Source organism: Phallusia mammillata, chromosome 8 (assembly GCF_965637545.1).
Source record: "Phallusia mammillata chromosome 8, kaPhaMamm4.hap1.1, whole genome shotgun sequence".
Classification (NCBI taxonomy): Eukaryota; Metazoa; Chordata; class Ascidiacea; order Phlebobranchia; family Ascidiidae; genus Phallusia; species Phallusia mammillata.
The window spans coordinates 5,670,298-5,695,312 of record NC_137259.1 but is presented as its reverse complement, the minus strand read 5'-3'; the positions used below and the strand labels follow the sequence as shown (position 1 = coordinate 5,695,312).

Below are 25,015 nucleotides of genomic sequence, written 5' to 3'. Positions count from 1 at the left end.
AAACCCGTTAAAACCGGTTTGGAGGTTCGGTAGGAGGCAGAAACCGGTCATAACCGGTTTGAAACTGGAATATTCCCGCGAAAACCCACCGAAAACCGGATTTTTCTTCGATTTTGTGACCCCCAAAATCGAAGGTTTTTTTCACAATTCGGGTCAAAATTTTCGATTTCAAAAACCGGTTGAAACCTGTTTGAAGGTTCGGTAGGTGGCAGAAACCGGTCATAACCGGTTTGTAACTGGAATATTTCCACGAAAACCGGATTTTTCTTCGATTTTTTGACCCCAAAAATTGAAAAAACGGAAAGGCTAGAGCCTTAGGTTTTTTTCAGAAATCGGGTCAAAATTTTCGATTTCAAAAACCGGTTAAAACCGGTTTGGAGGTTCGGTAGGAGGCAGAAACCGGTCATAACCGGTTTGAAACTGGAATATTCCCGCGAAAACCCACCGAAAACCGGATTTTTCTTCGATTTTTTTGACCCCCCAAAATCGAAACAACGGAAAGGCTATAGCCTTAGGTTTTTTTCAAAAATAGGGTCAAAATTTTCGATTTCAAAAACCGGTTAAAACCTGTTTGGAGGTTCGGTAGGTGGCAGAAACCGGTCATAACCGCTTTGAAACTGGAATATTCCCGCGAAAACCCACTGAAAACCGGATTTTTCTTCGATTTTTTGACCCCCCAAAATCGAAAAAACGGAAAGGCTATAGCTTTAGTTTTTTTCAAAAGTCGGGTCAAAAATTTCGATTTCAAAAACCGGTTAAAACCGGTTTGGAGGTTCGGTAGGTGGCAGAAACCGGTCATAACCGGTTTGAAACTGGAATATTCCCGCGAAAACCCACCGAAAACCAGATTTTTCGTCGCTTTTGTGACCCCCTTAAATCGAAAAAACGGAAAGGCTATAGCCTTAGGTTTTTTTCAAAAATCGGGTCAAAATTTTCGATTTCAAAAACCGGTTAAAACAGGTTTTGGAGGTTCGGTAGGAGGCAGAAACCGGTCATAACCGGTTTGAAACTGGAATATTCCCGCGAAAACCCACCGAAAACCGGATTTTTCTTCGATTTTTTTGACCCCCCATAATCGAAACAACGGAAAGGCTATAGCCTTAGGTTTTTTTCACAATTCGGGTCAAAATTTTCGATTTCAAAAACCGGTTAAAACCGGTTTGGAGGTTCGGTAGGAGGAAGAAACCGGTCATAACCGGTTTGAAACAGGAATATTCCCGCGAAAACCCACCGAAAACCGGATTTTTCTTCGATTTTTTTGACCCCCCAAAATCGAAACAACGGAAAGGCTATAGCCTTAGTTTTTCTTCACAAATCGGGTCAAAATTTTCGATTTCGAAAACCCGTTAAAACCGGTTTGGAGGTTCGGTAGGAGGCAGAAACCGGTCATAACCGGTTTGAAACTGGAATATTCCCGCGAAAACCCACCGAAAACCGGATTTTTCTTCGATTTTGTGACCCCCAAAATCGAAGGTTTTTTTCACAATTCGGGTCAAAATTTTCGATTTCAAAAACCGGTTGAAACCTGTTTGAAGGTTCGGTAGGTGGCAGAAACCGGTCATAACCGGTTTGTAACTGGAATATTTCCACGAAAACCGGATTTTTCTTCGATTTTTTGACCCCAAAAATTGAAAAAACGGAAAGGCTAGAGCCTTAGGTTTTTTTCAGAAATCGGGTCAAAATTTTCGATTTCAAAAACCGGTTAAAACCGGTTTGGAGGTTCGGTAGGAGGCAGAAACCGGTCATAACCGGTTTGAAACTGGAATATTCCCGCGAAAACCCACCGAAAACCGGATTTTTCTTCGATTTTTTTGACCCCCCAAAATCGAAAAAACGGAAAGGCTATAGCCTTAGGTTTTTTTCAAAAATAGGGTCAAAATTTTCGATTTCAAAAACCGGTTAAAACCTGTTTGGAGGTTCGGTAGGTGGCAGAAACCGGTCATAACCGCTTTGAAACTGGAATATTCCCGCGAAAACCCACCGAAAACCGGATTTTTCTTCGCTTTTGTGACCCCCAAAATCGAAAAAACGGAAAGGCTATAGCCTTAGGTTTTTTGAAAAAAATCGGGTCAAAATTTTCGATTTCAAAAACCGGTCAAAACCGGTTTGGAGGTTCGGTAGGAGGCAGAAACCGGTCATAACCGGTTTGAAACAGGAATATTCCCGCGAAAACCCACCGAAAACCGGATTTTTCTTCGCTTTTGTGACCCCCAAAAATTGAAAAAACGGAAAGGCTAGAGCCTTAGATTTTTTTCACAAATCGGGTCAAAATTTTCGATTTCAAAAACCGGTTAAAACCGGTTTGGAGGTTCGGTAGGAGGCAGAAACCGGTCATAACCGGTTTGAAACAGGAATATTCCCGCGAACACCCACCGAAAACCGGATTTTTCTTCGCTTTTGTGACCCCCAAAAATTGAAAAAACGGAAAGGCTAGAGCCTTAGATTTTTTTCAAAAATCGGGTCAAAATTTTCGATTTCTAAAACCGGTTAAAACCGGTTTGGAGGTTCGGTAGGAGGCAGAAACCGGTCATAACCGGTTTGAAACTGGAATATTCCCGCGAACACCCACCGAAAACCGGATTTTTCTTCGCTTTTGTGACCCCTCAAAATCGAAAAAACGGAAAGGCTATAGCCTTAGGTTTTTTTAAAAAAATCGGGTCAAAATTTTCGATTTCAAAAACCGGTTAAAACCGCTTTGGAGGTTCGGTAGGAGGCAGAAACCGGTCATAACCGGTTTGAAACTGGAATATTTCCACGAAAACCCACCAAAAACCGGATTTTTCTTCGCTTTTGTGACCCCCAAAAATTGAAAAAACGGAAAGGCTAGAGCCTTAGATTTTTTTCACAAATCGGGTCAAAATTTTCGATTTCTAAAACCGGTTAAAACCGGTTTGGAGGTTCGGTAGGAGGCAGAATCCGGTCATAACCGGTTTGAAACTGGAATATTCCCGCGAACACCCACCGAAAACCGGATTTTTCTTCGCTTTTGTGACCCCCAAAAATTGAAAAAACGGAAAGGCTAGAGCCTTAGATTTTTTTCAAAAATCGGGTCAAAATTTTCGATTTCTAAAACCGGTTAAAACCGGTTTGGAGGTTCGGTAGGAGGCAGAAACCGGTCATAACCGGTTTGAAACTGGAATATTCCCGCCAAAACCCACTGAAAACCGGATTTTTCTTCGATTTTTTGACCCCCCAAAATCGAAAAAACGGAAAGGCTATAGCTTTAGGTTTTTTTCAAAAGTCGGGTCAAAAATTTCGATTTCAAAAACCGGTTAAAACCGGTTTGGAGGTTCGGTAGGAGGCAGAAACCGGTCATAACCGGTTTGAAACTGGAATATTCCCGCGAAAACCCACCGAAAACCAGATTTTTCGTCGCTTTTGTGACCCCCCAAAATCGAAAAAACGGAAAGGCTATAGCCTTAGGTTTTTTTCAAAAATCGGGTCAAAATTTTCGATTTCAAAAACCGGTTAAAACCGGTTTTGGAGGTTCGGTAGGAGGCAGAAACCGGTCATAACCGATTTGAAACTGGAATATTCCCGCGAAAACCCACAAAAAAAACGGATTTTTCTTCGATTTTTTTGACCCCCCAAAATCGAAACAACGGAAAGGCTATAGCCTTAGTTTTTCTTCACAAATCGGGTCAAAATTTTCGATTTCGAAAACCCGTTAAAACCGGTTTGGAGGTTCGGTAGGAGGCAGAAACCGGTCATAACCGCTTTGAAACTGGAATATTCCCGCGAAAACCCACCGAAAAGCGAATTTTTCTTCGATTTTTTGTCCCCCAAAAACTGAAAAAAAGGAAAGGCTATAGCCTTAGGTTTTCTTCACAAATCGGGTCAAAATTTTCGATTTCAAAAACCCGTTAAAATCGGTTTGGAGGTTCGGTAGGAGGCACAAACCGGTCATAACCGGATTGAAACTGGAATTTTTCGATTTCAAAAACCGGTTAAAATTTTTGATTTCAAAAACCGGTTAAAACCGGTTTGGAGGTTCGGTAGGAGGCAGAAACCGGTCATAACCGCTTTGAAACTGGAATATTCCCGCGAAAACCCACTGAAAACCGGATTTTTCTTCGATTTTTTGACCCCCCAAAATCGAAAAAACGGAAAGGCTATAGCTTTAGTTTTTTTCAAAAGTCGGGTCAAAAATTTCGATTTCAAAAACCGGTTAAAACCGGTTTGGAGGTTCGGTAGGTGGCAGAAACCGGTCATAACCGGTTTGAAACTGGAATATTCCCGCGAAAACCCACCGAAAACCAGATTTTTCGTCGCTTTTGTGACCCCCTTAAATCGAAAAAACGGAAAGGCTATAGCCTTAGGTTTTTTTCAAAAATCGGGTCAAAATTTTCGATTTCAAAAACCGGTTAAAACAGGTTTTGGAGGTTCGGTAGGAGGCAGAAACCGGTCATAACCGGTTTGAAACTGGAATATTCCCGCGAAAACCCACCGAAAACCGGATTTTTCTTCGATTTTTTGTCCCCCAAAATCGAAGGTTTTTTTCACAATTCGGGTCAAAATTTTCGATTTCAAAAACCGGTTGAAACCTGTTTGAAGGTTCGGTAGGTGGCAGAAACCGGTCATAACCGGTTTGTAACTGGAATATTTCCACGAAAACCGGATTTTTCTTCGATTTTTTGACCCCAAAAATTGAAAAAACGGAAAGGCTAGAGCCTTAGGTTTTTTTCAGAAATCGGGTCAAAATTTTCGATTTCAAAAACCGGTTAAAACCGGTTTGGAGGTTCGGTAGGAGGCAGAAACCGGTCATAACCGGTTTGAAACTGGAATATTCCCGCGAAAACCCACCGAAAACCGGATTTTTCTTCGATTTTTTTGACCCCCCAAAATCGAAAAAACGGAAAGGCTATAGCCTTAGGTTTTTTTCAAAAATAGGGTCAAAATTTTCGATTTCAAAAACCGGTTAAAACCTGTTTGGAGGTTCGGTAGGTGGCAGAAACCGGTCATAACCGCTTTGAAACTGGAATATTCCCGCGAAAACCCACCGAAAACCGGATTTTTCTTCGCTTTTGTGACCCCCAAAATCGAAAAAACGGAAAGGCTACAGCCTTAGGTTTTTTGAAAAAAATCGGGTCAAAATTTTCGATTTCAAAAACCGGTCAAAACCGGTTTGGAGGTTCGGTAGGAGGCAGAAACCGGTCATAACCGGTTTGAAACAGGAATATTCCCGCGAAAACCCACCAAAAACCGGATTTTTCTTCGCTTTTGTGACCCCCAAAAATTGAAACAACGGAAAGGCTAGAGCCTTAGATTTTTTTCACAAATCGGGTCAAAATTTTCGATTTCAAAAACCGGTTAAAACCGGTTTGGAGGTTCGGTAGGAGGCAGAAACCGGTCATAACCGGTTTGAAACAGGAATATTCCCGCGAACACCCACCGAAAACCGGATTTTTCTTCGCTTTTGTGACCCCCAAAAATTGAAAAAACGGAAAGGCTAGAGCCTTAGATTTTTTTCAAAAATCGGGTCAAAATTTTCGATTTCTAAAACCGGTTAAAACCGGTTTGGAGGTTCGGTAGGAGGCAGAAACCGGTCATAACCGGTTTGAAACTGGAATATTCCCGCGAACACCCACCGAAAACCGGATTTTTCTTCGCTTTTGTGACCCCTCAAAATCGAAAAAACGGAAAGGCTAGAGCCTTAGATTTTTTTCAAAAATCGGGTCAAAATTTTCGATTTCTAAAACCGGTTAAAACCGGTTTGGAGGTTCGGTAGGAGGCAGAATCCGGTCATAACCGGTTTGAAACTGGAATATTCCCGCGAACACCCACCGAAAACCGGATTTTTCTTCGCTTTTGTGACCCCCAAAAATTGAAAAAACGGAAAGGCTAGAGCCTTAGGTTTTTTTCAAAAATCGGGTCAAAATTTTCGATTTCTAAAACCGGTTAAAACCGGTTTGGAGGTTCGGTAGGAGGCAGAAACCGGTCATAACCGGTTTGAAACTGGAATATTTCCACGAAAACCCACCAAAAACCGGATTTTTCTTCGATTTTTTTGACCCCCAAAAACTGAAAAAACGGAAAGGCTGCAGCCTTAGGTTTTTTTCAAAAATAGGGTCAAAATTTTCGATTTCAAAAACCGGTTAAAACCTGTTTGGAGGTTCGGTAGGAAGCAGAAACCGGTCATAACCGGTTTGAAACTGGAATATTCCCGCGTAATCCGGATTTTTCTTCGATTTTTTTGAACCCACAAAATTGAAAAAACGGAAAGGCCATAGCCTTAGGTTTTTTTCAAAAATCGGAAATTAAATTTGAATAAATGTTTGTTAAATTTTTTGAACCCCAAAAAAACGAATAGCTGTATCTAGCATTTGGCTTTCTTGTAGAAAATGTTCCGTAGCTTTTTTGTTCAAATATTGAATGTTTCGACAGAGTTATAAGCACCATTCTGCTGAGATGATTTTAAGATTTTTCCCAATTCGTTTTTCATTTTGAATCCAAACCGTATCCGGATCCCTCTCGGTTTTGTTTTGTAAAAACGAACTTTACGAAACCAAAATATTACGATGTTGTTCGGTTTTTATATTGTTTCTCTCACTTTTTGTACTAATGCTGTATGCGTGTTCTTTGCACGTCAATGGCGGACATCGGAATTATCAATATAATGTATCGCAAAATTTATGTGTTTGTTTCAAAACAACTAAAAAACCTGAAACTTATTTTCTTGCATTGGCAACTGTCTGTTTTGTAACAAAGCTTAACGGACGCGAAACAAAAAACGAGACATGCTCTTGTAAACATCTGATGCACACAAAACACACATTACACAAAGTTAACATCAAAAGTGATTATACAATTGCACTGGCCCGAACAAAAGATTGCACAATACGCATGTTACGATACCATCATAAATGCACAGTTTAAGATTGAAGGTGTAATATTTCTATGTACAAAACGTCCATTTCATCCGATCAATGCTTGTTACGCCACTGAGTATTGTCCGTCCTGCAACGCATAAAAATGGGCTTGTGTTTAGATATTTGAGAATAAAGTTATTCCAATATTGCGCGTTTAAAGAGGTTGCCAAGTCGTGTACTAAACACATGTGATAAAAGTTATATTTACATAAATTAGCAATGCAAATTAGATAGTCAATGACCTATCTATATCAAAAACAAAAACGTATTTAGACTATATAAGCTTGTATGTGATATCGTATAAACGTTTTTTTAACAATCAATTAGCGTCACTTAAAAGCAAATTAACTTAACTCAAAGCTAAAATAATTCCATTTCTTAGTCATGTGAATTTGGTTAGAAACATGAGAAAGTTTAACAACCATCATTATCAGGCGCCGGAAATTTCGGTAACTATAATTTTAGAGTTACTGATGACCCATCTACAACTGCAGTATTAAGCTAGTTTTTAATACTTACGTCGCCTAAGGCCATCGGGTTATCGAAGCCACCTTTCACTTCGCTCGTTGGTTTGGGGCTCGCTGCGGCACCAGACGAACTCCATGGCATAGTTGGTATACTTGGCATACTCATAGAGGGCATAGACTTTGAGTCGCCCTGGAAGTAATAGACCCCGCCTCCAATTAAAGCAACCAGCGCCAAAACTCCGATGATAATCCCGGCGATGGCACCACCAGATAAACCACCGCCACCACCGACTGGTTCTTTAGATGGTTGTATTGGTTCGCCAGATGGTCCGATAACGGATCCTGTACAATAATGATTTTTTGAGTTTGGTCTAAATGTAGTTAAGGCTTGAAATTGTTGTATTTTATTCGGTTGGTCTGCACCTGTTCGCCATACTTTGCACACAAGCAAGTAGTTTACACCTCGCTACAACTTTATGACACAGCTGCGCACCCTTTGTATTTATCGTTTTTTTTGCGACGCTTCTTTTGGACCTTTTTAACAATATTTTTAGTGACCCAAGTGGTTATAAAGGGGTGTAACTGATGTAGCCCCTCATATCACTGATGATGGCATGAGCATTTGCCGAAACATTTAAATAATATACCATGTCACCTTTTTACGTCCATTTGTCGTTATGTTTGTCATTACTATCGTAAATTTGATCTTAAAATCCAAATTAAGTTGACGAATTTTTATGATCCAAATTAGGTTAGCAAATGTTTTTTAGATTAATTATTTTTCTGTAATTTACATTAACAGTACTAAAAAACCCTGCGCAAGCCAGAAATAATGGATTACCTGATCCAAATTCGTTTTTTATGTTACGGACACAGTAAATAAGTTAGGTACATAAAATATTTTTTACCTTCAGGGTAGAAGCAGCCGCTGAATTGCTCGCTCACATAAGTTTCGTCCCAGCAGCAACCTCTTCTATTCACACAATAATCTTCATCTATTCCATCATAACCACAATCAACTCTTTGTGAAATATGGATGCTGCAACGTGTGTAAGCTGAAAAACAAGAACAAGGTAAATTGAGGGGTCTGCGTTTTCATCATTTGTTGAGTTTTATCTATTCACATCTTGTCTTTTTGATTTCTTCAATAATTAGAAAAACATTTGGAATGGTGCAAATTTGAAAAGTTTGGTCGTGCACAAATCTTACATTGTGGGGCTTTGCAAACGTATCCACGATTTTCGAAACATGAAACATCATTCCACGTTCCGTCCCACGGGTACATTTCTACACACTCTTCATCGTCAAGTCCGTTCGGCTCATTTTCACCCCAGTTGAAGTAATCGGCCCCAGTACCGTCCTTCCACTGCCACCCGTCTGTGTGAACGTCGATTTTTACATTTTTACAACAGGTTCAGCGTGACAAGGGTTAAAATGTAAGAATGTTTTTTCGGGTGCTGTGATTTAATTGCAAAAAATTCACCCTGGTTTAAATAACAGTCAATAGTTGGGAGTTTACAAAAAAAGGAAAAAATGCAGTTTATGCATGGTTTAAATGATCATGAGCCTTTTCAAAATCAGCATTAATAATGGCAACTTCGTCAAGACTGGTCAAAAACACCTAAAAAAGAAATCTTACAGCTAAAAATTGCTGGAAATTTAACAACTGCAACTAAATACACTTCGTAATGAAAAATTTACCAAAACATACCAAACCCGTTGCTTTCGAGTCCAATGAACAGATTATGTGATGGCTTTCCACTAATAGCTTGTATAACGGCCATAACCTCTTCATGACTGTGGAAACTGCTCAGAAGAGCTCCCCGCGACTCACAAGCGAAAGAAGCCTCGTACCATGACCGTGTTGTTTCGTCAGTAAGGCCAAACTGTAAATCAGTAACATGTCACAATCTTTTAGGAGAGATGAAGTCGGAATTGGTTGCATGAAGCCTGGGAAGGCTGGTGTCGTGGGTTCGTATCTGTGCCTTGTCATATGGGAATGCTTGGGGACCGACTGATTCGGTATGACACCTTCAATAGGCCTAGCGTTTTATTATTTTAATAGAAGAAAGTTACACTATTGTAGAACACAAAGTGTAAAGCTGTATAAACTAACTGTGCTTTAAATTTCGGGCTCGAATTCAACCTCCATCCCAATGAGGACTTAATCTTTTTCATAACAAGTGAAACCGCATTGAACGTCAATGATTTGTTGATAGAGCTGTACATTACATATACTTTATCAACAGTAGCCTTTCTGACAAAATTGTTTATTGCAAAGTCAGCTTACCACCTAATAAGCCAAACGAATTTCAGGTTTGAACCTACAGTATATGCCTCGCTTTTAACTCTAAAATAAATAGACAGAACTTGTTGAACAAGTAAAAAGTGTTTGAGTCTGGGTCAGATTAGAAATTCTAAATTAGCCATCGTTGGGCAATGAACTTGGTGGTTTTGTTAACAATTGTTAACAATCAAATGATGATGTAACTGAGGTGGCCTCTATATACCACTGATGATAGCATGAGCATTTGTCGAAAAGTTTACAAAATAAAGCATGTCGCTTTTACGTCTATTTGGGCCGAGTGTTTTAAATGAAAAACTTATAAACATAGGCAAAACAATCTCACCTCAACAAAGTAGCAGTTTTGGTCATAATGGAAGAAACTTGGGTCACATTTACCCTCACCCAAGTCGGGGACAGTGGGTATTTCCCCCATCGTTTTCTTGCACACGAACGACATAGGGGTACCACAAGATGTGCCGCCGGTCATCGGCACAGCAGACCATGTACCGTCCCTAAAACCAACGACAACGTTATATTATAAAAGGAGGCGGCAATGGACACACACGGCGAGAACAGGATTTTAATCGAAAGGGGGCTTTTTGGTTTTCAGATTTTTTACAAAATTTTTATATTTTTACTAATTTTTTTACTTTTTTAATAATTTTTACTAAAGCTCATTGTGAAAGCCCTAATCCCTGTCATTAAATTTTTAAATGTTATAGTAGTTAAATATTACATACATAACTTAAAATTATAGGTTTTGGTTTACCCATTTTAGCTTTAAACTAAAGTTTAAAAATTATGATAAATAGTACTTTGGAACTAAAACAAACTACCCGCTAGGAAGTATATCCTTGGCTCAGTAGAATACAGTTTTGGCAAACATAGCATCCCAAAGCTGCAGTTTTTACTATATTTACCTGTTCATAAGGACACATCCACTTCCAGTATCAATTGCAGCTTGACTTGGTTCGTCTGGTCCCCAGTTGGTGTAAGAATTGGGATAACCATCTGCCCAGGTGAATGTTAACTCCGTTGCTCCGTTTTCGTAAGTCTTAAAATGAAAAAAAAGTTGAGACCCTGTGTGTAGGTAGTTTTAGAAGCATAATTTCTGCAGTAACTGTTTAAACAATGATTAAAAAACAGGCTTACATCGTTATAACAGCCTTAATGGGCCTGGTGTATCAGGTCAAAATCAGGTCGAAATATTTTGTGTGCCATGCTACGAGTTATCTCGTAGATAACATGCTGGTGTAGGGTGTCTCGGTGTTGCCACAACGCATCCACGACGTTAGTTCGAGACGCCAGCTCGTTTTAAGCGCGTTACAATCAAATAAGTCTACTACGAGTATACTCGTATCTGGCAAGCCTGGCTAGATCGGCAACTACGAGATAACTCGTAGTTGGCAGTCAACGTGTTAAATGCCAACTGTCATAAAATGTAAGTTAAATGCGCGCCTGACCCATACATAGACATAAAAAAACCAGATCAGGATTCGTCCTCGGGAGTGTTCTGGGTTCGAACCGCGTGAAAAAAATAGTTAATTGATTTTATTATTCAATACTTCTAATAGGCTATATGTATTACAAACAGTTTTTTATTATTCAATACTTCTGTACGTATTACAAAGTTTTTCGAGGCAGAATTGTTTTGGTAATTATAGCCCAAGCATACAAACGTCCGCATAATTACTTCGGGTTTTAGAGTGTTCGTGTGTTTTACCTTGGTGTCATTTATTTCTGCAACTGCGAAACACATGCAAAACAATAAACTAAAAATGCTTTTGAAAATCTTTACCTGAACTGTAAATTGCATTCCCAGCCACACGGTGTCGCCAGTGATGTCAGTCCAAAACCAGCTTTTGACCAAATCATTGTCGAAAATTTCGTCAATACTAAGAATGTCAATACCACTGCCTGTCAGGAAAAATCAAAGATTATTTGTTAGTTATTATTTCAACAACTTTACAAGAGAAATCCGACAAGAGATGTTAATTTCCCAGCTTGCAATGATACTTAAAAAAGTTTAATTAATTTTTGTAACACAAATTTATTTGTCTTTTTTAGTGTTTTCTTAGGTTTTGACGATTATCTGCTATACTATAGCATATAAGTGTGCATCAAACCAATAGCGTATTTTCAAGTTTAATTAAAACCTTGTAACTAGCTTTTTTGTAAGAAGTGATATTTGGGCTTGTAAAATCTGTGATTCTAGCTAGTCATTTTTACAAAGGTCCGGTCTCGTGTATTTACAACGATTTTCGGACCACCAACTAAGAACTACTAAATTCGTTGAGGTGTCAATTGACAATACCCATATCAACTAAAATACATTTACAAAGGAAAAACTTTTACCTTCACTCTGACAAGCTTGTCTGGCTGCAGTCCAGGACATCGGCGTATCAATGAGCTTGTAGCAACTTTGACATGAAACTAATGATGTATAACCGGATGGGCAGCCTATGGGACTTTCGACTATTGGTTGGGCGGGTAAAGTAGGGTCTTTCTTTATCGAGCAGACATACTGCAGCACATTTGTGCATGGCAAGTCATTCCATGTACCCAAGCCGTCCCCGTTCGCCATGATTTCAACACACCCTTCCTGTCAAAGTAAATTAAAAAAATCAGTTAAATGCCAAATCGGTGTTAAAAAACGTCCCAAATCGTTTAAAAAGTAGTTGTGCCTTCTAAATTTAAATATAAACTGCGTGGTTGAGCATATGTTCCATAGGTCTGTCTATAATTTTAATACTTTTTTCTAATACAACGATTAGGTTGTTTATAATTGAGTCCAAACGGTCGTTTGTCAAAAAAGAACATAAAAAACACTGTACTTTTGCTCATTATCTCTTATTCTGCGTTTTTAATCAAAATATCGGCCTTGGTTTATGCAAAATTAAGTCAAATGTCATAATTTGATTTTCATTTACTATATTAGCGATTTCCGGCAATAGTAACAGGTTAGTTTGGGCCAGAGTTTGGTAAAAATACTGGCTTACCCCTCCAGCGCTCGGTTCACCCTGCGCCCAGTTGGTGTATGCGACCTCAGACTGATCGACCCACACAAACTTGCCATTAGCAAGTTCACGATCCGACAAACCGATCCAGAAGTTGCTTCCTATGTCCCACAGCCAGTAGTTAAGGAATGACTGTAAATTACAAAAACTAATGATTTTTGCTACTGAAAAGAGTGTGTTGATTATAAATTGGCTAAAAATGGAAAAAATGTTACAAAACTACGAGATAAAACTTTGTTGTTTATGTTCAGGAGAATTTTGTCTTTAAACAGGCGAAGTTTTGTAACTCTAAAAAACACAAACAATTGCCAAACATTTTTTTCCGATTAAAGGGAATATGTAACTAACTGTCATATTTCCCTAATAATGATACGATGTATTTAATTGGAATTCAGAAAGATATAAAATGTTTTTTTGCATTTAAACTTATTGCAAAAAAATGGATTCAAACGTACTTGATTTGCAGGAAGAATTTCAGTCGTAAACAAACCATTATCAGAAGTATATTTGTTTAAAACACTACGCCCAAAAAATACTATACTATACATATTACTACAGTTACGATGTAAGTCTGGAAATTATATAAACAGTAAGTAAAATCAAATTTCTACAAAATGCTCTTTGACTGCAGAAGGAAACCTACTTGTTCGTATTCGTTGCTAATAGTAGCTAGATCAGCTGAATTGTTGGTGCACCATTCCCTACCCATGTTCCATGAATAGTAATTATCACCACCAACTATGTAGCAGTAACTTCCATATCCCACATAACCTGAAAATACACAAAGCATTTTTAATAACACTAAAGACCAACCAAACCAAAAATACTTTTTACTATAGATTTGAACAGGTTTATGTACGTTGTAAAAATAACAAAATAACATTTTTTTCCAGTTGTTAATTTCTTTATAAGATTTTGAAATTACATTGTTATTTTTTATCATGAATAAAAGAGTGAATGAAATTTTTACCTGCAGGGCAGTTTCCACTTATTGGTGTAGACGGTGGAACCACGCCTGGAACCGATCCGAGTTCCTTCTCGCATATGTATGGGTACGAAATACTACAACTGTCATCGTTCCAATAACCGTTATTAGGGGTTACTTCAGCACAACCTGTATAAATGAGAAGTATATTTGGGTGGTTTTACGGGTAAAAGGATCTATAGGTTGCTAATTCACACATTTTCCGGTAGCACAGCGAATTTGACAAGAATGTCTGTAGCTTATTATATAGCCACAATCAAGTAGTTTGTATACCAGGGTTGCCATAAAGTTGATAGACGGATTTAAGCCGTTATTTTCGAAAAGTTTTAATTGACGGTTTTCTTTTGTGGCAAATCAATTTGTGTTTTCATAGTAGGCCACAATTCATGGTGGCGAACGTTTGGGGTTAAATAATGTATTGAACGTTGCTGAAACTGACAAATCAAGAATGTAATGTAAAAATAAGAAAAAATATTAAAAATAGGGACCGTATGGCAACCCTGTCCCTGTGTATAACCACATATGTCTAAAGTTGTAATTATACAAGCAAGCATACGAATGTGGACAAGCGGTTTGCTGATACTTTTTCGCTGGTACTTTTTTGCTGATGCTTTGACAGGTGGTTCTGATAAAACTGGTTTATTTGTTTTAAACAAGACAACGTATATGAGCTGTTACTAAATATTTCATACAAAAGACCTAGAAGCAGGACTTGTGTTTAGGCGTATACCTTCACTATCGTAGTAATTGTTTGGTTCCCCATTAGCCCAGTGTTGATAATCCAAAGGCGTTCCGTCAGCCCACGTGAAAGCACGGTCACCAACGTCCTAAAATCAAACAGAAGATGTAGATTGAAAAAGGGCACTATGTTCAAAAAGTATATGAGAAATGATAACACGTCAATAAAACGTTTAATGTAGTTTAATGTTCATCGTCAACGGACAAACGACCAAATGAGCGGGAATTCCGGAAAGACGCCGGTCATGAGTTAGAATTCCACCACACGCTAGATTTTTCTAGCATTTGCATTGTCACTTAATTTGGCGTAACACCTACCATAGGCCTTGTTTAATATGATTTTATTGTTGGTGTGCATGAACGCTTCTGGACTGACTCCAGTCATAAATGCTTTCTCATCTTAAACGACTTTTTTGAAAGCCATACGTAGTCATAAATAAAAAGCTGACAAGCCATATGCTCCATGTCCATAATAACCCAAAAAACCCACCCTAAGTCCAATCCACATTTTTTCCACTTCGAGTCCAATTGTTCTGCTCAGTAAGAAGTTACTTTCATCATCACCGTGAACAGCTACAAGATGACCACCCAATGTAATACAGTCGTTTTCAGCATACTGCCACCCGTACAATCGGTCAGTGATGAACGCATAGCACTTGTCCTCACCGGAGTCGGTTTGGTATCGAATCTGTGTGAAGATTAGAAAGCATATTGTGACGTCGAGTCATGAGTTGTCCAAGAAAAAATGTTGGTGGTGGTAATAATTCTTATCTAGCTCAACAAGATGGGTTGAGCAACCGCTTTGTGCTCCTAAGGTTGTGGGTTCTAATCCAATCTTAACCACTTGTTTCCTTGAGCACGATCGCCATTTCGACCATTAACCAATTAAAATCCTTGTATTGAACTTATGTTTATCTTAACCGATACTTGTCAATCTGGCGATCCTCTACTACGAAGCTGACCTGTGCTTGCGATTTGACTTTTGGCGAACTCACTACTGAGCCTATGTAGCTCAGTTCGTGAAGTTCAACTCCTGGAAACACTCTTGTCGTAGGTTCGAATGCCACCGCAGGCTAGATTTTTCTAGCTTATGCCTTGATAAATGGGAATGCTTGGTGATCGGCTATCGGGTATGATGCCTTCAATGGGCCTGGCGTAGTGTTATTAACGTGTGAGTGTGTTCAAGGCTACATTTTTTAGAAAAGAATTGCTGTTAAGGCGAAGATTTTGTTTTCTAAACTGTGTAAGTTAAAAGAAAACCTATTTTGTTTATCATAACAACCGTTTGTAGTATCTTCATAAGCTTATACAGTAGCATGTAAACCGTAAAGCAAGGTATTAATTATTATTTTACTGCATACCCAATTTTCATCAGACCCACAGGCAATCTGATCCTCGTTTCCCATTGGTGGGATAGCGGCGGGCGGGTCCAGGGGAGTGACTCCTTTTGGAATTTTGCAAATCCAGTTGCGACGATCGTTACAACCCAAGTCGTTCCAACTTAAAAATGAAAAACGTTGCTTAGCAAAAGCAACCTCGATTTTTTGTTTAATTTTGTGAAAATTAAATTACCCGAGATTAGATTTTAATTTTTTGTAACTGACATAAGCGAAAAATAGTGTATTTAGTTTGTTATAGTTATGAGACAGATTTTGACAAAAATCAAACAGAAAATGTTCACAGAGCTTTGTAAATTACCAGTAATTTTACTTTATATAATTTTAATCATTTTTAGAACATTTTTAGAAATTCTATGAAGTAAAAAAATCCCAACGTCCCTACATTAAACAAATTCTACAAATACAAGGTTGAATTTGAAATAAAATCGGGTAATAGTTTGGCCTTCTTACCCGGTTACTACGTCATAAAACTGTCCTTCCGCACAATTTTCTTCTCCATTCCAGTTGTTCGGCTCATCGAGTGCCCAGTTAGTGTAATCGACAGGGCTACCTAAAATGTACATTAAACATCTGTTGACATTTTTCCTCTTTATAAAATTAGGCATAAAATCACTTGGCTTTTATAAAAACCAAATTACCAGCGATACAGAATAAAAAATATTTATTTTATCAAACAAACGTCCGCTTGTACATTATAATCTCACTGATGATGACAATTGTTTTTGTCGAATCGTCTGTTTGATAAAATAAATACGTTTTATTCTACATCGCTGGATATTTGGTTTTTATTAATACTACTATTTAAGTCCGTGTCTTGTGTACCTTCATTAGGCTTTGTTTCAAGCTCAGCTTACTTATAATGTAGTGGCTACATTCAACTATATTTAAGTAACTTTTCAGTGGGAAACTTCACCAAGCTCAAAAAGTGTAATACAAACGCGCAAAGCAGCAAAAACAAGGTACCTAAACTCAATGCAACAAATCTCATAGGTAAACTTTATTACCACTTACCGTCAGTCCACTGGTAACCACCTTCCAAATCAAGGTCGTTCAGTCCAATCCAGAAATAGGTGTACGAGTATATTAACTGTTGTGTAACTACGTTCATGATAGCAGTTTCTTCCTCGTTTGAATGCACGGACACTAAATCTCCTCCCTGTGCTCTACAATGTTCCACTGAATCTGACCATGATCGTCGGAATGCTGCATCGGCGTCCGTGTATTCGTTCGGCTGAAAAGGCGGGAAAAAAATTTAAATTTGGTGTTGTGTTGTGATTGCTATATTTTTGTTATACTTGATTACTGGGCAATAATCCACAAAGACTAAATGTTTCTGTCAAGTTGTTTTTACTGGGCCGTAAGAGTGTTACCGAAAACTATAAATACAATCATCTTAAAAAGGTCATTTAGGCCTTATTCAAATAGAACTACAATTACTCTGGGAATTTTACTGAATGGAAAAACACACAAAAAACAATTTATCTTCACTTTTACATTTAAAATTGGTAACCTAAAGTTGTAAAATTTTCCTGCAAACTGCCAAAATGCCAGAGCAAATGCATGCAAGTCGCATTTAAATAAGCGACTATTGGTAGTTTATTTGAAACAAAACTAGAAGCCTGCCGACGGAATGGTTATATTTCCAAACAATTTTTGAGGTTCGTAACGTTACTACAAGCATAATACATGCGCACCATTCTTTCACTATCACCCATTAACCATACCTGATAACAGTAGGCTGATGATGTGTCACCGTACCAACCCCTGCTGCTGTCACACGTTCCTGCTGTACTTGGTGTTGTTTCGCCAGGTTGTGTATAACCGAGCCTATCCTTTTCACAAACATAGTAACGGTTTTGGCCGCAGATATCAATGTTCCAAAAACCTGTAAGTCAAAGCAAACCTTTTTGGAGCAATGATTCATTTTTATTTAAGTCTCCTATTATATCATGAGCCTAGAGTCGTAAATTAAGATTAATTAAGGGTTTGGTGGGTAAATTAGAATAAGAAAAGTTTGGTTAACCAACGACAGAACTGCAAACTTTCATTAGTATGTTTAACCCAGAACTGGTCAATATAGTTAACCCAGAACAGAACTGGCCAAAAAGGTCTACCTGTTTTATCGTCCAAATAAGTACATCCATATTCATCTCCCGTCCCGCAGTTAATCCATCTTCCTCTGTACTCGGAGTCAATACTACACCAGGGCGTGTTTTCAAGTCTTGCTGGGTGATCCACAGTCGTGCATTCGTAGTAAGTGTTTCCCTTGTATGTGAAGGGAAAGGCACACGAAAATCGGATGTCTAAAATGTGGAAAAAAATCAGTTCAAGCTTATTGCCCCTTGAAAATAGACGGGAGAAGTAAAAAAAGTATATGGTTTCAATGCAGTGCTATGACAAGCAAGCAAATCCATTTTTTCTGAACAAATCATGAAATCTAAATGAATTTTCACTGTTTACTGTTAATTCGATATATGCCGTGTTTGGTACGCTAATAGAAAAGTCAAATTATGCCTTGAAAGCTACGGCTTGAACAGACGTGATGCTTTCAGCGTGCTACAGGCACCTGCTCAAAGATTAGAGGCCTAATTATTCGTTACCGGTCAGTGTTTTCGTTGCGTTGTGACGTGTTTGTGTTTATTTTTTTCCTTTGTTTATCGTGCACTGTACTAGACGCACATTCAGTGATATTTACCCTGATGAAGGCGACCTGTATAGGACGTCGAACTGTGGGAAGAAAAATACCTGTCAGAAGAACTCTACAAACTTGAGGTTATCACTAACCTGGCTGTCCATTATCCCAGTGGGTGTACGTTACTGTCTCTCCACTTTCCCAAGTGTAGTAAAGTCCACCAGAGTCTTGTACTTTAGCGGCAAGTCCAATCCAAGCTGTGTAGCCCAGTCCTGGAGCCAGAGTTCCTGTAACCTGTGATGTAAAAACATCAATGAATAGACCAAATGGAAGGGGTCAAAAAACAACGTTATAGCAAGTCATTTTTAAACGCACTCAAATCAGTTGGAGAAATAGACTAAAATAGATGTGCTCCAATACAAATATTAGTTATTATGATCCGATGCTGCTAAAAAGACCTATGATACATAACGTTTATTGTAAAAATAAGTTTTTAACTAGCAAAATCACAACCCGAGACAATTTTTTTTAAGAGCTATGTAGGATAAACATACAAAGAGCCATCACACGATAAAATTCATTGTGTTGATCTGTAGTTAATGGAATCTAACAGGCTTATGAGGTATTGTTTTCGGCATCTTAACCCAACAAACAGGATTGTCGTAATGTGGCTACATTAAGCTAAACGGTTAAAGTTTTGTGCACTGATGAAACCCATAGGTCGAAACCTAACAGTGTTTATAGTCCGAAGTTTACATATATGAATTGGATTTACCAGTGCATGGATGAATGCTTGCTCTTGATCATTATGAACGCTGGCAAGCTTAGCACCACTTTCTTCGCAAATCCGGTTCGCGTAAATGAACATGAATTCATCCGGACTTGTCATATAACAGGAGGAGCCTTAAAATATACAAGAGAGGCGTTTCCGTTTTAAGCCAAACATCCCTTGCCAATTGGTTCATCAGAAAAATAAACGCTTGTGAAAAAATGAAAAGAGGTATTGGCGTAAACAACCTCAGACTATTTTAAAATTGCCATTTAAACTATTGTACAAATAAAACTTAAACAATCAGTAACTCTTATAAACACACTGTCATCAAAATTCTTGTATTTGGACCACAGATATATTTAAAAACAAAACGGAATCTTTTAGCATTTCGCATTTCTAAATAACCAAAGTTTGACGTAAAACATCAGTACTTTGCCAACTTAAGATTTTCTTTCAACAAACGAGTCCAATAAATTTGCAATGGAATTTTCATATACGAGTAAAAATCGATTTTACATTCAAATAAATAACTATTCGTACACCCTTAATATTTTTTTCAAACCAATATTTAGTTTCACATTATTTTAGAAATTGGATTCGATACCCGGATTCGAATCCTCCCAAACGCTACATTCACCTACCGTAGGCCGACCAACCCGGTTCGCACCCGGAATCGGTTACAACAACACCAGGGTCGAGAGGAGGTAAAAGTTGTTTTTCCTTCTTGCAGAGAAATGCGATTGTTGCGTCACATTCCTTGTCGTTCCAATACCCTTCCAATCGATAAAAGTTAACACAGCGTTCGTGCTAAAATAAAAGAGAAAAAAATGAAACAGCGTCTGGTACCATTAAAGAATATAAAAAGGTAAACGCTTTGAAACACTGTATAAGATACTTTGCTTATTCAAATAGAATTGAACGTTTTGAACGCTGTTTTGGGTATAATCCTTATTTAAATGGGATTAAACGTTTTGGAACGTTGTTCAAGGTACATTTCTTATTCAAATAAAATTAAACGTTTTAGACCCTGTTTAGAGGACATTCCTTATTCGAACAGAATTAAAAGGCTGTGTTGTAGATATTTCTAGTTTCAAATAAAGGATTTTTAATTTAATTGAAGTGAATGCTTTGTTCACATATCCGTATAGCACTGTCCAAATAAACAAGTTTATACAAAATACAAATTTTAATTTAATAACAAGACTTGTACCCCGCCGTTAGGTTCGCCGAACATCCACTTGGTTAGCACCACAGGAGAATCATCGACCCATTCGTAATAGTTCTGGGTACGTAGGTCATTCATTCCGATCCAAATGGCACTGCCAACGTCTGAATAGAAACAAAACTTGTTTTGCCACATAAAAAATCAAAGTCAACTTCTGTGAAAACTGAAGGTCTAGTCTCGAGTCGGCAGATGCAATTGATTGCAATATTGTAAATTTCTCATTACTAGTTCACAAGTATATAAGAGTTATTTTTTGCAAGAGTGTTATTCTTGACAGAGTTGCAATTCAGGCTGGGTTTTAAGGTCAGTTTCGGGCTTAGGGTTGAGTAAAATGGGCTGGAACGGTGCCTAATTTATACTGCGCAATATTCGTGTCGTAATTTCGTTGCCCAATCCAACTTTCGGGCCCAATTAAGGCATTATTTTAACCAAAATTCGGCAGGGTTTTAGGCTTGCACTTTCCGATTCGGGCTCGAAATTTGCGACAACTTTACCAAAATGATTGAAAACCGACAATATCGGACATTTTTCCGGAAAGTTTATAAAGCTCGAAACCCACTTAAAGCCCCAACCATAACAAGAACACAATCAACTTACCAGCCTGTACAGTAAAAGACTCTATGAAGTCATTTTCTCCCTGTGAACTGATAGTGGCTAGGTTAGCACCCATAGTCATGCACTCGGCTTGTGCATCCTGCCAGGTCTTTTGGTAGTTTTTCGGGGACAAATAGTAACAATGATCCCGCCAGGCTTTCCAACCGTCATCACAACGGAAAACTACAAATTTTACAACGTTAGAAGTTGAACATAGGATTTTACATATTTTAGTGAAAATAGTTGCACAACAGTTTTTAGGCAGTTATTTTTTATGGTTTGCTGTACAAATTAAATCCCGTTTTACGCTGACAATTAGTTTTGGGCCCTACATGCGCTAGTTGGAACAAAGAAAATCAGTATTTTCAGAAAAAAGAGAAGGCAAAATGAGGCGTTCATTGTGAACGTTTGGCAACATTTAAAACAGGGCTAGATAAAAAAAAAACGCTTGTAAGGTTTTTTGAGGAAATAGGATTTCACGGTAAGCAGTATGCTAGGGGTCTAAAGATTGTTAATTTCTCGCAGCATAGGTCAGAAAATCAGGAAAACTGTTGCGACACATATGCGATAGTTTGCGAACAAAATAAATGTGTTACGTGTACTCACTGCTGCCGTCGAATTCCATGGACATATGAGACTGGCCAAAGCTGAAAAAACGTTTAACCGATTATGCAATATTTCAACATAAATGTGTAAAATCATTGGGAATGAAATATGACCCGCTTAAATACTATAGTGCAGTACTAGCAAGCGATACCATATTTTTTCATTTAAAAGTAGATCAATGCGCCAGGGGTCTATTTTTTCTGCAGTTTAACAATGCGTTTATAACCACTTGCGTTTGATTTCCCTAGAGGTTGTTAACTCAGTATATGTCTTTTTGGTACAAGCAAAGTAACACAAAATACCTTGTGTCAAACAAATAACACAAAATATATTGTGTTATATAAGGATGTGTAAAATTTCCTCATTGTATTTGGCCAATCGGTGCTAAAGGTTGCACACCTTGATTTAAGTTCTTTTGTTCGACATGCGATATAGGTTTCTAATAACCCACAACACGTAAAAAACTATATGCATATAGTAGGGTACGCAAAACGCATCTATTGCACATAAAGATGATATGATCCAAGGCACGAACACATTTGGACAAATTTAAGATTCTAACATAAAAAACTCACTCTAGCGATGTGATCCCATTGGCGTAGCTTCCTGTGTATGAAACTTGTCCTGTGGTTTTAGAGACGGTTACCTCTCCTCCATGGTTGTTAGTAGCACGACCTGCATGTACAGCCGCAGGGCAGATGGCAGAATGCTGAAACATGATGTATGTATTATAGGGATGGGCCGAGCTGAGCCAGAACCCGAGTACTCCGTATAACGAGCGTCGCTGTTTTTTATGCTCGGCCGAACAGTTGCTCAAACTGACTCGTGTATTCAAATTACATATTCATGCCCTGTTAACATACAAGACTAGTGTTCGAAAGGGTATCCAAGATCAAAAATGACTGTTTTAAATGCGTTAGATGAAGAAAAACGCGTACTTCCGGGGCCTGTACTGCTCAATACACCGCTGGTGACGTAAGGGACCTTGAAAAGCTACAATACACCGCTGGTGACGTAAGGGACCTTGAAAAGCTGGATTGAATCAAGGCTGTTTGTGGCATCACAATACACCAAACGTGGTTGGCCCAGCACCGAGCGTTAACGTGAGATACTTGGTGTTCCGCCAAACAGTTTTTAATCCCTAGTGTTTTGGCCACAAAATTCAACCCACTTGCACAGACGTATATTTTAGTATATTTGCTTTTTATGTTGTTTTAATACTTTGACTGATAAAATAATTTTAGCGTTCTTGCTTTATTTCATATTATTTAGAATTACCTCGGTGTATACAGTCGTGCCGTACACAAGTCCGCCAGAGGCATCTTCTACACAACCAGAAGGACAGTTGATAGTAAATGATGTGTCTTGAAAATCGGTTGCCTTATCTGTAAACAAAATGATTAAAACTACAATCTTTACACACAAAACAACTGAAAACATTTTTGTATCACATATGCTGTTGTTACAACACCATGTGTAGTTTTCGCTTTTTTCGAAATGTACAAACAAACAAATAATCCTTAAAATAGAGCGGGTCCCAACTTGTGCAACGGGATAAACAGTTTAGGTTCATACCGTTCCCTTGTCGTGGTTTTATCTGCAATAGCTACAGCATAGCATACGCTATATAACGCATTTTATTTATGGTACAGAACTTGGCTTAGTATATTTATTTGAAATTGTTGCATTCAGACATAATATATAAACTAAATGATGCAAATGTATTCATTCTAAACATTATGTGTAGATTAGTGCACGGTGTTCCCCCGACCTATTTTTGCAATCCGTTTTAATGTTTTTTTTATGTGTAAGTTCATTTGAATCCTATAAAATCAAAGAAAAGTATTCTTGGATTGCTACTTCAATGCCTAATACATCCACTCACACACCTGAGCAAGATATTCTACTTTCAACGTAGCAGCCGTTGATTTCAAACTGCAAGAGAATGCTTCCCGTCCATTGCTGAGGTTGGATTCGTATAAATTTGGCAGAAATCGGCTCTCGTAAGATGTCGGTGTATTCACTCGCTACACTATCCAGTCCGAAAAACAGCTGTGACACAAAGATGAAGTAATTTTGAAACCTGACGTCAGATTTTTTTGCGCCGTTACGTCATTACGAAATACCGTATAGGCAAACAAGGTAGTCGGGTTTAATTATGAAAAGTTAAAAATGGATACCGTCAAAATTATGTGACGTCAAACAAAAAACTAAAAAAAGACTTTTTACGAAAGTTACATGATTAACGTTGAGACAGCGACAAAGATATTCAAATTTGTAGTTGCAACAATAAAACACATATTTTAAGTGTCCTTTTGTTTCCATATTTGGACATGAAGTCCAAAAATGTATTAATTTTTTACTCACGTGATTACCACCCGATGCGGCCTTATATGTGTCAAAGTTCACACCGTCATCACTGAACAGCAAGTAATATCTCGTGACGTAGTTACTGCTCCCTGTCTTGTACAATGTTATACCCGAGACCTGCGTTCAACGACAAAATATAATTCAGTACGTTTTATTTACATGTACATAATGTTCGTTTAAATTTTAGCATTCATAAGCATACGAATCAACCTATTCCTAACACCACTAGCGTTAAAAAAACACTGTTAAACTTAAAATAGTTTTTGTGCAAAATATATATTGACCGAAATATTCATAAAATACGACATGCTATATTATCAAACGATGCGGCAAATACTTTGGATTTATTAGAATTATAAGCACATCAATGTTTCCAAAATAAATAGTGCTAAACTTTCCAAAAAGTAAAAGGTAAAAAACGAGCTTTTAAACACTATCAAGGTAATAAAGTGGATTAGGAAAAGGTGTACTCAGTAGAAAATAAAATATGTGTAAAATTGAGTCATATTACCTTAAAAAAGTCAGTAAATTGAACTTGGATGTATTGATTCGCGTTCGAAGTGCTTGGGGCCCATCCAGTTGGTGTGTAGGCTGGAAAGTACAAAAAATGCCTATTGTTAAAAAATGGCTATTGTTCATGTATTCGAAACAAAAATCGGACATTATTGATTTACAATTCAAAAATGTATGTCACATAGAACTGCGATTTAGGTTTTGAGTGTCTAAGTTGGTCAAAATTGGTGCAAAACATCCGTAGATAAGACGTAATTATTTACTATCCGTAACTTTTCCAAAAAAATCTCCAAATACACTATTACACCCATAGATCACAAAATAGGTTTCTTTCCAATATATCACAATCTGCTGGAGCTAAATCCAAGGTATGAGACTCACATGGACAAGTTGGTATTGTGCAGTAAGCCCAGGTTACATCAGGGTCGGTTGTGTAACACCAGGGTCCATTTTTGTTGTCGGGATTTCGGCAGTAATTTCTGTTCAACCCAGCGTCAGGATATTTGTCCGAAGTTCTGTATTGAAGAATTGTTTTTAGAT

At 38.0% G+C, this 25,015-nt stretch overlaps 1 protein-coding gene across 1 annotated transcript in view; it reads right to left on the bottom strand.

Annotated features, from left to right (window-relative positions):
- Positions 1 to 6,681: 6,681 nt before the first annotated feature.
- Positions 6,682 to 25,015, bottom strand: part of LOC145204316 (uncharacterized) — a 38,889-nt gene continuing 20,555 nt past the window's right edge. The window contains exons 26-56 of the mRNA XM_080076809.1: positions 24,857 to 24,990; positions 24,474 to 24,553; positions 23,960 to 24,079; positions 23,482 to 23,644; positions 22,871 to 22,977; positions 22,168 to 22,301; positions 21,593 to 21,633; positions 20,990 to 21,169; positions 20,378 to 20,496; positions 19,809 to 19,974; positions 19,171 to 19,298; positions 18,548 to 18,689; positions 17,878 to 18,066; positions 17,488 to 17,648; positions 16,775 to 16,994; positions 16,214 to 16,313; positions 15,725 to 15,863; positions 14,854 to 15,051; positions 14,356 to 14,452; positions 13,611 to 13,754; positions 13,284 to 13,411; positions 12,623 to 12,772; positions 11,979 to 12,225; positions 11,422 to 11,540; positions 10,544 to 10,677; positions 9,967 to 10,135; positions 9,048 to 9,222; positions 8,546 to 8,713; positions 8,245 to 8,391; positions 7,389 to 7,678; positions 6,682 to 6,957 (exon numbers count right to left, since the gene is read on the bottom strand). Of these exons, the coding sequence (XP_079932935.1) occupies positions 6,934 to 6,957; positions 7,389 to 7,678; positions 8,245 to 8,391; positions 8,546 to 8,713; positions 9,048 to 9,222; positions 9,967 to 10,135; positions 10,544 to 10,677; positions 11,422 to 11,540; positions 11,979 to 12,225; positions 12,623 to 12,772; positions 13,284 to 13,411; positions 13,611 to 13,754; positions 14,356 to 14,452; positions 14,854 to 15,051; positions 15,725 to 15,863; positions 16,214 to 16,313; positions 16,775 to 16,994; positions 17,488 to 17,648; positions 17,878 to 18,066; positions 18,548 to 18,689; positions 19,171 to 19,298; positions 19,809 to 19,974; positions 20,378 to 20,496; positions 20,990 to 21,169; positions 21,593 to 21,633; positions 22,168 to 22,301; positions 22,871 to 22,977; positions 23,482 to 23,644; positions 23,960 to 24,079; positions 24,474 to 24,553; positions 24,857 to 24,990 (4,513 nt within the window). The 3' untranslated portion in view covers positions 6,682 to 6,933. The remainder of the gene's footprint in view (positions 6,958 to 7,388; positions 7,679 to 8,244; positions 8,392 to 8,545; positions 8,714 to 9,047; positions 9,223 to 9,966; positions 10,136 to 10,543; positions 10,678 to 11,421; positions 11,541 to 11,978; positions 12,226 to 12,622; positions 12,773 to 13,283; positions 13,412 to 13,610; positions 13,755 to 14,355; positions 14,453 to 14,853; positions 15,052 to 15,724; positions 15,864 to 16,213; positions 16,314 to 16,774; positions 16,995 to 17,487; positions 17,649 to 17,877; positions 18,067 to 18,547; positions 18,690 to 19,170; positions 19,299 to 19,808; positions 19,975 to 20,377; positions 20,497 to 20,989; positions 21,170 to 21,592; positions 21,634 to 22,167; positions 22,302 to 22,870; positions 22,978 to 23,481; positions 23,645 to 23,959; positions 24,080 to 24,473; positions 24,554 to 24,856; positions 24,991 to 25,015) is intronic.